At 46.8% G+C, this 13011-nt stretch overlaps 1 protein-coding gene across 2 annotated transcripts; it reads right to left on the bottom strand.

Annotated features, from left to right (window-relative positions):
• Nucleotides 1-143: 143 nt before the first annotated feature.
• ZNF425 (zinc finger protein 425) lies at nt 144-10710 on the bottom strand. Of its 2 annotated transcripts, XM_025929937.2 has the most exons (4): nt 10581-10710; nt 8819-8945; nt 5713-5868; nt 144-2612 (listed from the first exon to the last, which is right to left on the bottom strand). In XM_025929937.2, exons 1-4 carry the CDS (start codon nt 10596-10598, stop codon nt 658-660), a joined length of 2256 nt encoding a protein of 751 aa, XP_025785722.1. In that variant the 5' UTR covers nt 10599-10710; the 3' UTR covers nt 144-657. The 2 variants fall into 2 exon arrangements, with proteins under 2 accessions (XP_025785722.1, XP_086543521.1); XM_086687395.1 differs by lacking the exon at nt 8819-8945 and having other exon boundaries at nt 10581-10676.
• Nucleotides 10711-13011: the final 2301 nt, after the last annotated feature.

Here is a 13011-nt window from a genome sequence, read left to right as displayed (position 1 = left end):
CATGTGAGAGAAAATGAAAATTCACTATATGAGAAAAAACCGAAAGTCTCAGTACAAATTTAAATAAGGAGGCCTGATAATAGAAAGCAGACTGAGGCGTCTGAGGGAAAACATTTCAGTCTGTAACATTTCTTCAATCGAGCTGTGGTTTCGGAATTTCTTTTATTGTTATTTGAGAGAGAACGCGCGCGAGTGGGGGAGAGGGGCAGAGGGAAAGAGAGAGGGAATCTTAAGCAGGCTTTAAGCTCGGCGCAGAGCCCGACGCGGGGCTCGATGCCACGACCCCGGGATCATGACTTGAGCTGAAATCAACCATCAACCGAGCCACCCAGGTGCCCCAAGGTTTCAGAATTTAATAAAGGTATTACCGTGCTCTTGGATGACGCTGCTAAAAACTGCCGGAATGGCGGCAGAGTCGAGTGTTTCTTCCAGAACCGGCAGGCCTGGTCCACAGGAATCACAGAGGGGAGACGCCTCTTGTGCCTGGATAATTGGGGACCTTTGTCAAGGAGCTGTCACGCCCTGCCTGCTGTGCATCTGGCCAGCGTATGTGAGGCCGGTGTCCCGTGAATCCCTTATCCCCCTTCTACCGTGGATCCGACAGAGCTGCTAACACCACCTAAGAGCTGTCACTGCTGCCTTTCTGCGTGGCTTGGCCTAGACACTGAGGGGCTTTGCCCTGGCATGTACGGCCATATGGGTGTTGAGTGCTCCCATGTACGTAAAGCTCCTTCCACACTCGTCACAAGAAAAAGGCCTCTCCCCTCTGTGATGGTGCAGGTGGGTCTTCAGACTTCTCTTCTGGAGGAAGCCTTTGCCACATTCCGGACACCCGAAGGGCTTCTCTCCACTATGCGTGTGCAAGTGGACCTTCAGGCTTCCCCGTATGCAGTAGCTCTTGTCACACTTGGGACACCGGAAGGGCTTCTCACCACTATGGACTCGAACGTGTTCGGTGAGCCTGTACCGCTGAGTGAAACTTTTGCCGCACTTAACGCAGGAGAACGGCTTTTTGTCACTGTGCTGGAGCAGGTGGCTTTTCAAATTCCCTTTGAGACGGAAGCTTTTATTGCACTCAGGACACCGGAAGGGTTTCTCTCCGCTGTGGAGTCTCTGATGTTCGGTGAGCTGAGACTGCTGGGTGTAGGTCTTCCCGCACTCGCTGCACGCAAACGGCTTCTCGCCCCTGTGTATCCGCTGGTGGAACTTCAGGGAGGCCTTCCAGAAGAAGCTCTTGTCACACTCAGGACACCGGAAAGGCTCCTCCCCACCGTGAAGCCTCCTGTGCTCGGCGAGGTGCGAGTGTCGGCTGAAGCTCCGGCTGCACTCGGGACAGGAGAACGGCTTTTCTTTGGCGTGGACCTTGAGGTGCTCCGTGAGCCTCGACTGCCGAGGGAACGTCTTTTTGCACTCACCGCAGGAGAATTCCCTCTGCCTGTTGTGGACTCTGCTATGGCGAGCGAGCTTCGAGGGCCGGGTAAACCTCTTGCCACACTCCCCGCAGGAGAACGGCTTCTCCTCGCTGTGTAAACGCTGGTGTGCCCTCATGGCGTTCTTCCAAGAGAAGCTCCTGTCACACTCGGGACACTGGAAGGGCTTCTTCCCACTGTGCTGAAATAGATGGGCTTTGAGGCTTCTCTTCAGGCGGAAGCTCTTCTCACACTCAGGACACTGGAAGGGCTTCTCTCCCGTATGAACTCTGATATGTTCAGTGAGTTTCGTCTTGTGCGTGAATTTCCGACCACATTCGTCGCAAGAAAACGGCTTCTCTCCACCGTGGATCCTCTGGTGGGCCTTCACGGCAGCCTTTCGGGAAAAGCTTCTGCCACACTCCGGGCAACGGAAAGGCTTCTTCCCATTGTGTCGGCAAACGTGGGCCTTCAAACTTCTCCGCAGGCGGAAGCTTCTGTCACACTCTGGACACCGGAAAGGCTTCTCCCCAGTGTGCACCTTGAGGTGCTCCGTAAGCTTGCACCGCGAGACGAAACCCTTGCCGCACCGCTCACAGGAAAATGGTCTCTCCCTTTTGTGCAAACACAGATGCTTCTTCAGAGTGGCTCTAAACTGGAAGGTCTGGTCACACTGGGGGCATGGGAGGGGGCGCTGGCCCGTGTGAACAGCCTGGTGAATGATCAGGCTGCACTTCAGATAGTAGCTCTTCTCGCACTTGCCACACTGGAAACGCTTCTTCTTACACAGGACTGGCCGGTTCCACCGGAGTTCAGAGCTCCCTCTGGATTCATTTTTGTGCTGTGGATATTTACAGAGCTGGCTCTTGGTGTGGTTTCTTTTGTGCTTTACCAAGTCTCTCTTTACCTGGAAGACCTTCCTACAGACAAAACAGGAATAAAATCTTGGCCCCGGTGGAATTTCCAAGTGACCTGGGGTACCTACCCGCGTAGGCCATGGATCGTTCTTATCCCGATTAGAGGATATGCTGTCAAGGTTTTCATGTGGAATCCCTATTTCTTGGAGACTTGGGTGCCGTAAGGTGGCTCTTTGATTTGGTAAGATCTTTCTTTCCTCCCCTGGGAAGGTAGCACACGAACCCTGCCTTTGGAGGCCATTTGAACGGCATTCTTCCTCTTCTGCCCCAAGATTTCCTTGGTCACCTGGAGAGAAAAAAAGAAGACCCACCCTTACCAATGATGTGTCTGTGCTACGATGGGGTCAAGAATGGTCTTCACGTCACTACCAGCACGGGAAAAGGAATCCCATTGATCTTGACGACCTTGTGTATCTGCTTGCCACAGGCCAAGTATATCTAACTGTGACGTGCAAATTCTTCCATCAAGTGTTAAGAAATGGCTGCGTGTGGAAAAAAAATTGCAGGCAAATACATCTTGTGAACCAATGGATTATCCTCAGAGAATAAGCAGAAGTTGAAAGAAAATAAAAATGAGCTAGTCTGAGAATATGACCATTCTATTCTAGTTCCTTAAATCTGTGAAGTAAATCACATAATACTGAAGTATAAAGGCTTTGGGTCATATTCTTGCCCCTTCTACTACAGATTTCAGGAAAAGCTCTCTGGAAGAAATGCTAATAAAAAATATCTTTCTTGGCGCCTGGGTGGCTCAGTCAGTTAAGTGTCCAACTTCAGACCAGGTCACGATCTCACAGTTCACGAGTTCGAGTCCCACATTGGGTTCTCTGCTGTGAGTGCAGAGCCCACTTCAGATCCTCTGTCCCCCTCTCTCTGCCCCTCCCCCACTTGTGCTCCCTCTCTCAGAAATAAACATAAAAAAAAAAAAAAGAAAGTATATCTTTCTTAAGAATGTCAAAATGACAATTTACTAAATTTCACAAAGAACACTATGGAAATAATGCCCTTTTCCAAGGAACTTTGCATTGTAAGAAAGATATTAATAGACGCATAGTCACTGCTGTTCCCAGAGCAAAAACCATGATGACAGGAAATGGGGAGCTGAGCTCGCACCATATTCTCACCCGCAAAAACTGGAGCGGTCAATTCCAGATGCTGGCCTGAGCTGATGTATTTCAGAACCGCTTTTTCTCCTACCTGTTGAACTGGGTCCTAGGCCTCTCCTTTTTTAAAATCTCTTAACACAGGAGGAAACCTCACCTGTCAGGAAGGGTGGGCCTGCCCCCAGAGAACTCTGATTATGCTCTGTGGTCACTGTTAACAACAACAGGATGATGTCATTTACTAAGTTAGCACTCCATAGCTAACGCCTAGGTCATGGCAAAAGCGTGCTTACCTGTCTCTTTGAACTCTATTTCTTATCACTTACTATTTATTCCAGGCAGAGGAGCAGTTGTGATTATTGGGTGAGTACCACCTGGCACGAAGGAAACATTCGTTTTTAGGGACAGCCACCAAAGTTGGCTTTGGTACTCAAAAACCTTTCTGGGTCCTCCCTTTCTAAAGGATGAAGTCAAACTTCCTCCTTGGGATTTCTGGCCCCAGCTAATCTGACATCATGTCATGTTTCCCCTTCTCCACCTCCCATACGCTCCCAAGAATCACATTCAGCTATACATTTTCTAAACACAATGGGCTTGTTCCCACCTTTGAGACAGCTCATGTATAACCCCTGCTGATCTTCTCTAACCAAATCCGTCCATTCTTTGCTATTTAAATCCTAATTCCTTTAGAAGGCCTCCTGGGAAACTGCTGTCTCTACTCCACTCACTCTCCTCTAAATCCCTATACAACTCCTACTACCACTGCCACTTACTATTTTATTAAATTGTACACAGTCCCATCATATAGATGACTAGTCCAACAGTTCAATATGATCGACTAACTTAACTGCCATCCCAGGTGAGCACGAAGACCAAATCCTCCAGCGGAACATATATACGGGTATATGTATGTGTCTCCTTCCCACCCCCAGCCTGAGTAATAACTAACACAGTCCTATGAACATGGTAGGGACTCAATGCTCGTTAGATAAATGAATAATAAACATTGGCAATGAAATGAAGTCTTTGGGAATTCTTTTTTTGTTTTGATGGAGCTAGCCCATATGTTCCCTGGGCTCAAATCCCTTCTTCTTAAGGGGAGTCCTATGACTTCCAGGGACTTAGATCTCCATTTAATAAAACATTAGCATAGTCTAAAAAATAACATATTCCCTTAAGCATTTAAAGTATTTCCAACGTTTTTCTTGTGATACAAGGAATTCAAAAAGGAATCCTTCTGGGGCAGCTGGGTGGCTCAGTTGGTTGAGCGTCCAACTTCGGCTCAGGTCACGATCTCACAGCTCATGAGTTCGAGCCCTGCGTCGAGCCCTGTGCTGAGAGCTCAGAGCCTGAAGCCTGCTTCTGTGTCTCCCTCTCTGCTCCTCCCCCACTGCATTCTGTCTCTGTCTCTCTCAAAAATAAACATTAAAAAAAAATTTTTTTTTAAAAAGGAAACTTTCGGGGCGCCTGGGTGGCGCAGTCGGTTAAGCGTCCGACTTCAGCCAGGTCACGATCTCACGGTCCGTGAGTTCGAGCCCCGCGTCGGGCTCTGGGCTGATGGCTCAGAGCCTAGAGCCTGTTTCCGATTCTGTGTCTCCCTCTCTCTCTGCCCCTCCCCCGTTCATGCTCTGTCTCTCTCTGTCCCAAAAATAAATAAACGTTGAAAAAAAAAAATTAAAAACAAAACAAAACAAAAAACAGTATGTTATACCAAATTGGACGGTTTTCCATTTCTCTATACTCAAATGGACACAGTAGTGTCATGGGGAAGATGGCTGTTCCTCAGGACTTGACAAGTGGGTCCTCAACTTGTTCTTTTACAGGGAATTCTTCTTTCCAGGGTCATAATTTTTTTTTTTAACAAAACATACATGGGGCACCTGGGTGGCGCAGTCGGTTAAGCGGCCGACTTCAGCCAGGTCACGATCTCGCGGTCCGTGAGTTTGAGCCCCGCGTCGGGCTCTGGGCTGATGGCTCAGAGCCTGGAGCCTGTTTCTGATTCTGTGTCTCCCTCTCTCTCTGACCCTCCCCCGTTCATGCTCTGTCTCTCTCTGTCCCAAAAAAATAAATAAACGTTAAAAAAAAATTTAAAAAAAAAATAAAATAAAATAAAAAAAACATACACAATTTCCCTCCTTATAAAAGTAATACGTTCTTGTATTGGCTTCCCACTTGAGGAAAAAAAGAACACTCTCCATCAAAACAATGCTTATTCACAACGTCCAGCTGACTATCCACAAAGATAAAAGAAATCAGTCATGACCCTAAATCCATCACACTCACCAAAATACAGCAACTTTCCAGTCTTCTGCGTGCTGCACTGCTCATCAGCAGAAGGGCTAAGTGTCATTCTTTTCTCCAAGGGTCCCTGGTCTCTGATTAACAGCGTTCTCCCTTGTTCCATCCAAGTGATCAAATCTGGCTTGGAAAAAACACCACCTGCAAAGACAGTCCACATAGACTCAATCTGGATTTATCTGAGTTCTTCACTGAACATGATTATAAGAGTTGACTTTGATTCCTGAAGACAGGACATCAAAGTTAAGTTAAAAAAAAAATGGAAACCCGGGGCGCCTGGGTGGTTCAGTCAGTTAAGCATCCGACTTCGGCTCAGGCCATGATCTCACAGTTCGTGGGTTCGAGTCCCGCGTCGGGCTCTGTGCTGATAGCTGAGAGCCTGGAGCCTGCTTCGTATTCTGTGTCTCCTTCTCTCTCTGCCCCTCTCCTACTCGCGCTCTGCCTCTCTCTCTCTCTCTCTCTCTCTCTCTCAAAAATAAATAAGCGATAAAAAAAAAATTGAAACCCTTGAAATTACATGAATGACAACAAAATATAGCCTAACCAAGACTGCTTAGCTTAAATGTTCTCTGCAATGTTTCATAAAACTAAAGGAGATGGGGAAGTTAAGGACAATGATTTTTACTTTTATTTTAATGGTTATTTATTCTTGAGAGAGGGAGAGACAGAGCCCAAATGCGGTAGGGGCAGAGAGAGAGAGGGAGACACAGAATCCAAAGCAGGCTCTAGGCTCTGAGCTGTCAGCACAGAGCCCAATGCACGGCTTGAACCCACGAACTGTGAGATCATGACCTGAGCCGAAGTCAGACCCTTAACCAACTGAGCCACCCAGGTGCCCCTGGACAATGATTTTTAAAAGGCCAACAGACCCAGGCAGAAAGTCTTAAAAAATGATCATTATGAGAACAATGTGAGTGCAATAAAAAGCAAAATCACAGGAGGTCAAGAAGGGAGCCTGATCACTAAACACTTCTGACTAGACTCCCCATATTCAAGGACGCTAACTACTGAGGTGCAGTGAAGGAACCAGGAAGTTGTTAAATGATGGCAATGATGAAGGGAGAGAGAGTAATGTGTCTAATGACATAAGCATGAAGGGAAGAAGGACAGTTCTAAAGTAAAGGAATGATTTTAGAAGATCCAATGGATGCCCTGTAGTAGTGTCACCCACCGCTGAGACCTTGGATCAAGCATTGGCAGCACCTGAAGGGCTTGTGAAAAATGTGGACTCCTGGGCCTGAGGCTGGACCTGCTAAATCCTAATCTCTGGGGCTAATATCTGGATGCCCGTACAGAAAATCATTTGTAAATAATGCCCTTTGGGTTTTAAAAAGTGGGAAAATCAGACTGGAATTTCTAAGCACAAGGACACTAGTTGTGATAACTCCCAACTCAACCCTGGATAAGCACATAGCTCGAGTTTCTCCTACCTTACTGGACTGAGACTGCTCTGCTTGACCTCCAAATGTTGAGGTGTCCTGGGGCTCTGTCCTATCTACATATTCTCCCTAGATGATTCCACCTAGCCCTGAGATTTCAAACACCATCTTGGGCCACCTGGGTGGCTCAAGTCGGTTGAGCGTCCGACTTCGGCTCACGTCATGATCTCACGGTTGGTGGGTTCGAGCCCTGCGTGGGGCTTTGAGCTGACAGCTCAGAGCCAGAAACCTGCTTTGGATTCTGTGTCTCCCTCTCTTTCTGCTCCTCTCCCAGTCATGATCTCTCTCAAAAATAAACATGAAAACAAATTTTTTTTAAACACCATCTATACAGTGACTCCAAATTTGTGAATCCAGCCCTGATCTTCACTTGGAATTCCACTCTTGCGTACCCAATTATAAATATTTCCATATAATGTCTAATAAATATCTCACACTTAAGGTCCTTTCCCCAAGCGTTCCTGATGTCATCGAATAAAGCCATTGGCTTCAACATACTCAAGCCAAAAATCTACGAGTTGATTCTTCTTTCACTTTTAGGCTCAACATCCAACCCACCAGCAATATTCGGGATGCTACGTCCAAAAGACATTCAGAGCCTTTCTACTTCTACCTTTATCACCACCTACGTCGTTCAGCTGCCATGAAGCCTCACCTGCACTGCTGAGGTTCTTGGCTGGTGTCTCTCCTTTCATTGCTGTGCGCTACAATTCATTCTCCCCATGGCAACCCAAGTAATTAATTGTTCCAACAAATTTTGTCTTACTAGTCCTGTGTAAATCCTCTCATCACCTTCCCTTTGTATACAGAACTAAATCGAACTCTGTACCTTGACCTAGAGGCCCCTTCCAGACTTGGCACCACAGTTCTCATCTCCTAGCCTTCTCTGCATGTGTGACCAGCCTTAGCGTGGTTCCCATCACACAATGAGCTCATGCACTCCAACCCTTAAACTTCTGCACTAATCTTCCCTCTGCTTAGAATTTTCTTCCCTCTGATTTCACACAACTGACTCATCTTGTCATCCCTATCTCAGATAGAAGAGATTATAAACCCCAAAAGAGGGAGAGAATCCTACAGGCTATATTGAGATCACCTGTTAAATTGGTAACGGTAGAAATGGTTTTAATGATGTAAGAATGAGTTAGAGCAAGTTGGATAAACGGCAAAGTATAATCTCAACTTTCTCTTCAAATCTACCCCGCGAGTATCTCTCTGGGTATACCTACGTGTCCCATCCCACCGCCCCTTCTCCCTCTACCAGGGAACTTTCCCCCCAGTTCTTATGAGGACAGAAAACTCATCTTGTTGAGGCAACATACGTAGGCACCAAAGTATCAGTTTAAAAAAAAGGATACACTTAAAAAAAGAGAGAGAGAGGCAATGAGGTTATTTAGTAATTCTAACTGTGGGACAAACAAGGGAGGTTTGGGGTGAAAGAGAATTCTGAATTAATAAGACTGGGGGGGGGGTGCAGATATCACTAGATAAAATAATGACCTGTTAAATATTCCCAGGCCATAATAGGAAGTTCAGAAGATATTCTAAGTGGAAACTGGCCACAGAATCATACTCAATAGCTAATACAGAGTGGAAAGCCTAATAGTATTAGGCTGGTTCCCCAAAAATGATTTCTTTGAAGCCAATCCTACCCAGGGAATCAAGAGTCTCATAATTGGTCTTCATCACTTGCTGATACATTTCCTTCTGCCACTTCTCCAGGATCTCCCACTCTTGTTCCGAAAAATATAAGGCCACATCATCAAATGTCATTGTCACCTGGAATCACAAACAGTACATACATACATTTTCACTTTCAGGCTACCATCTTTCAATGCCCATGTCTTTAAGAGACGAGAAGAAACTATATTAAAATCTCATTCTTGGGGCGCCTGGGTGGCGCAGTCGGTTAAGCGTCAGACTTCAGCCAGGTCACGATCTCGCGGTCCGTGAGTTCGAGCCCCGCGTCGGGCTCTGGGCTGATGGCTCAGAGCCTGGAGCCTGTTTCCGATTCTGTGTCTTCCTCTCTCTCTGCCCCTCCCCCGTTCATGCTCTGTCTCTCTCTGTCCCAAAAATAAATAAACGTTGAAAAAAAAAATTAAAAAAAAAATAAATAAATAAAAATTAAAAAAAAAAAAAAAAATCTCATTCTTGGGCGCCTGGCTGGTTCAGCTGGTGGAGCATGCAACTTGTGATTTCGGGGTTGTAACTTTGAGCCCCACAGGGGTGTAGAGATTACTTAAAAATAAAATCATATAGGGGCACCTGGGTGGGCTCAGTTGGTTAAGCCTCAGACTTCAGCTCAGGTCATGATCTCGTGGTTTGTTGCTTTGAGCCCCACGTTGGGCCCTGTGCTGACAACTCAGAGCCTGGAGCCTGCTTTGGATTGTTTCCCTCTTTCTCTGCCCCTCCCCTGCTTGTGTGTGTGCACACGCGTGCTGTCTCAAAAATGAATAAATGTTAAAAAATTTTAAAAAAGAAAATCATATACATATATATAATTATATGTGATATATATATTCTATCATTCTCTCTGGCTGGTGCCATGAACAATGTAATAAAGGGGTCACAGAAGTCTATTTGACCCACATAGTGAATTAATGACCAGCAGGCCTTTGAACACATGCATCACCTAAAGGGGGATCCTTTACTTAGCAACAACCAATTATTGGTATGCAAGACTTTTAAAAAACTTTTTATTTTGAAATATAGACGCAGGAAGTTGCAAAGATAGTACAGTACAGAAAGGTTCCCTGTGTCCTATACCTGATGGGGGAGGAGGTGAGAAGCGGAAGGGGAAAAAATGCATTACATTAGTAAGATTATTAGATATGAAAATCTCAGTAAGGGTAGAAGCAAAACTTGCATAAGTAGGCAGGTTATATACTTAGTTGAATTTAACAGAGTTTCCTGGATTGAACCCAGGATATGCCTATTAAACTCTAAAACCGGTGTTGAAATTTCCCATCAACCACCCCAACTGGTTTCAAATTTTCTGTCATTTCCTAGAGGGAGCAGTCTCCAGTTCCTTTCATTCCCAGTCTTCCTTCCCCTAACTTTTTTTTCATCCGTTTATACAGATGAGCTTCTCTGAGGTTACATCCATCAGCAGAGCACAGAACGAGAACCCAAGAGAAACCAAAGAACTCCGACACACGGCGGAAACAGCGGGTGACAAGAGGGGACGCTTGGTTAGACCCTGAATTTCTCCCAGTGACCCCTTTTCTTCCTATTCCATTGCAGAAACAACCTGAGCACCAAAACCGTCCCTTTACCCGCCGGGGGCTCCGAGCTCAGTCCAGGGTCACGCACGGACAGTCCCCCGCCGCCTCACTGCCCGAATCGGGACCCCACACCAGATCGCGACAGGGACGAGTTTCGACAGGGCCCGCATCCTCCAAGGGCCCCTCTTACCGGAGCCAGCTCAGCCATGGCCCTTCACGGCCCCCGCCTCTGCCCCTGCCTTCGCCGCTGCCCTGGAGACGCCGAGCGCACGGGTCACCCCCCCCCCCCCCGGCACCGCCCACGGCGCGCGGCCTCCCACCCCCGTCCAGCCCCGCTAGGCCCAGCCCCCGCTCGGTGCACGCTGGGACTCGCGCCCGGCCCGGCCCCACAGCGCCCCCTGCGGCCGGGAGGAGCCAGCGCCGTCCCCGGGTCCTGGCGCTGGGTATGGGTCTCCAAGCGAGGAAGACAGACCGAGAGGCACTGAACGGAGCCGGAGAGAGGAAGACGGAGAGGCGGACGTGGGGCTTCAGCTGCAAGTGGGGAGAAGGCTCGCTCTTCACTGAGCCCTGGACGGAGAGGGGGCGCGGGGCTGGTTCCTCCCCGAAGCGGACCCCAGGAGAGGGGAGGATCATCTGTGAGGCCATCCCGGGAATGAAGCGAGGGAGGTGAGCCGGCCCAGGGGGTCAACGAGCAGGTCCCTGTCATGGGCAATGGGGAGTCCGTCCTGCCAGGGATTCTGAGAGTGTGCAACCCCCACCCCCCGCCCCCGCTCAGAATCCTCCCGCCAGGGGCCAGAAGGCAGGCAAGTCATCCACCAAATCCTGCTTCTTCAGTGAAACCACTTCTGGTCTACCTTGGACACACATCGAGCCCATATTTAACAGTAGGTTTTTGTAGATACGTCTCAGGTTGAGGGCATGCTCTCCTATTCCGAGTTTGCTGGGAATTGATATTGTGAGTGGGTGTTTTGTTTGGCCCAAAGCCTTTTCTGCATCAATTTATATTTTTATGTGGCTTTTCTCTCTTAAACAATTAATACGGTCGGTTAGATAGATTGATTTCTGAACGTTGAACCAGCCTTGCATTCCTGCCATAAACCTTACGGGGAAGACCTGTGGAGGGTTGAAATGCTACTCATCTTACAAGCCGACAAATCAGCCTGCCATAGTTTCATAGGCGTTGACAATAGACAAAATTCATGGGTCATAGGCAGCTTGAGATTTATGTTCACATCGTTCATTACCTTGTCCTCAAGTCCCATGGGAATGATATGGGGTGGCCCAGGTGGATCCTGCACACAATGATGGCTTTGTGTTGCAGGTGAAGAACCCAAACCATGGCATTCCCACTCTTACAGTGGAGCTGTTAGCAATTTGCTCGACTACTCTGATCATCTCTCTTTTATTGTTAATAACGACACTAAACGTAGTTATTAAAGTACTTGGATTTAGATCTTTTTTATTATTAGTCTTCTGCTTTTCCTCTCTGCCTTTCATTTCTCTGTTTTCTCTTCTGGATTATTTGACTTTGTTTTAGTATTGCATTTTATTTATTTATTTATTTATTTTTAATTTTTTTTTCAACATTTATTTATTTTTTGGGACAGAGAGAGACAGAGCATGAACGGGGGAGGGGCAGAGAGAGAGGGAGACACAGAATCGGAAACAGGGTCCAGGCTCTGAGCCATCAGCCCAGAGCCCGACGCGGGGCTCGAACTCACGGACCGCGAGATCGTGACCTGGCTGAAGTCGGACGCTTAACCGACTGCGCCACCCAGGCGCCCCTTAGTATTGCATTTTAATTTACTTATAATTTTCACTGTGTCTTTTTATTTTTTTTAATTAATTTATTTATTTTGAGAGAGAGAGAGAGAGAGCGAGAGAGAGAGAATCCCAAGCATGCTTCACACTATCAGCGCAGAGCCCCGTGTGGGGCTCAAACTCACAAACCGTGACATCATGACCTGATCCGAATTCCAGAGTCTGGGGTTTAACTGACTGAACCACCCAAGTGCCCCTCACTGTATCTTTTTATATTCTATTTCGTAGTTGCTTTAGGAACTCTAAAATATGCATTTAATTTTCTTTTACCGTTTTTAAAAGTTTGTGCATTTATTTTAAGAGAGACAAAGAGAGCACAAGCAGGAGAGGCCAGAGAGAGAATCCACATGCCGCAGAAGCAGTCTCCACACGCCGTCAATGTGTAGAGCCCAATGTGGGGCTCAGACCCATGAAACTGTGAGATCATGACCTGAGCTGAAACCACATCAGTCCCTTAATCGACTGAGTCACCCAGGTACCCCTAATTTTCTTTTACTTTGTTAAAAGAGCAGCTTTATTTGGATATAATTAGTATACCATACAATTTTCCCATTTAAAGAGCACAGTTCAATGACTTTTAGTCTATTCACAGCTTCTTCCTTTTTTCTTTCTTTTTAAAATAATAGACTTTTTAAAAATCAGTTTTAAACTCACAGAAAAATGAGTGTTAAATACAGAGTTCTCATTAGTCCCCCACCTTCCCTCGATTTCCCATATTAAAACAAGCATGCAGGATTTTCAAGATTAAGAAAATCCAAGGAAACAGAACTGCACAGTGACCTATATAAAATTCTAACTGT

This window comes from Puma concolor, chromosome A2 (assembly GCF_028749965.1).
Source record: "Puma concolor isolate L17-30 chromosome A2, mPumCon1.1.hap2, whole genome shotgun sequence".
NCBI classification, from domain to species: Eukaryota; Metazoa; Chordata; class Mammalia; order Carnivora; family Felidae; genus Puma; species Puma concolor.
Note: the sequence above shows the minus strand (reverse complement) of the source record. Positions and strands in the feature narration are given on the sequence as shown.

What these genes read in the sequence shown, in the direction of transcription:
- ZNF425 (XM_025929937.2), bottom strand. An exon ending in TGAGACTCTTGATTCCCTGG is followed by an intron (nt 5,869 to 8,818) that starts GTAGGATTGGCT and finishes CTGTCTTTGCAG; the next exon opens with GTGGTGTTTTTTCCAAGCCA. An exon ending in TGGAAAGTTGCTGTATTTTG is followed by an intron (nt 2,613 to 5,712) that starts GTGAGTGTGATG and finishes TTTTCTCTCCAG; the next exon opens with GTGACCAAGGAAATCTTGGG.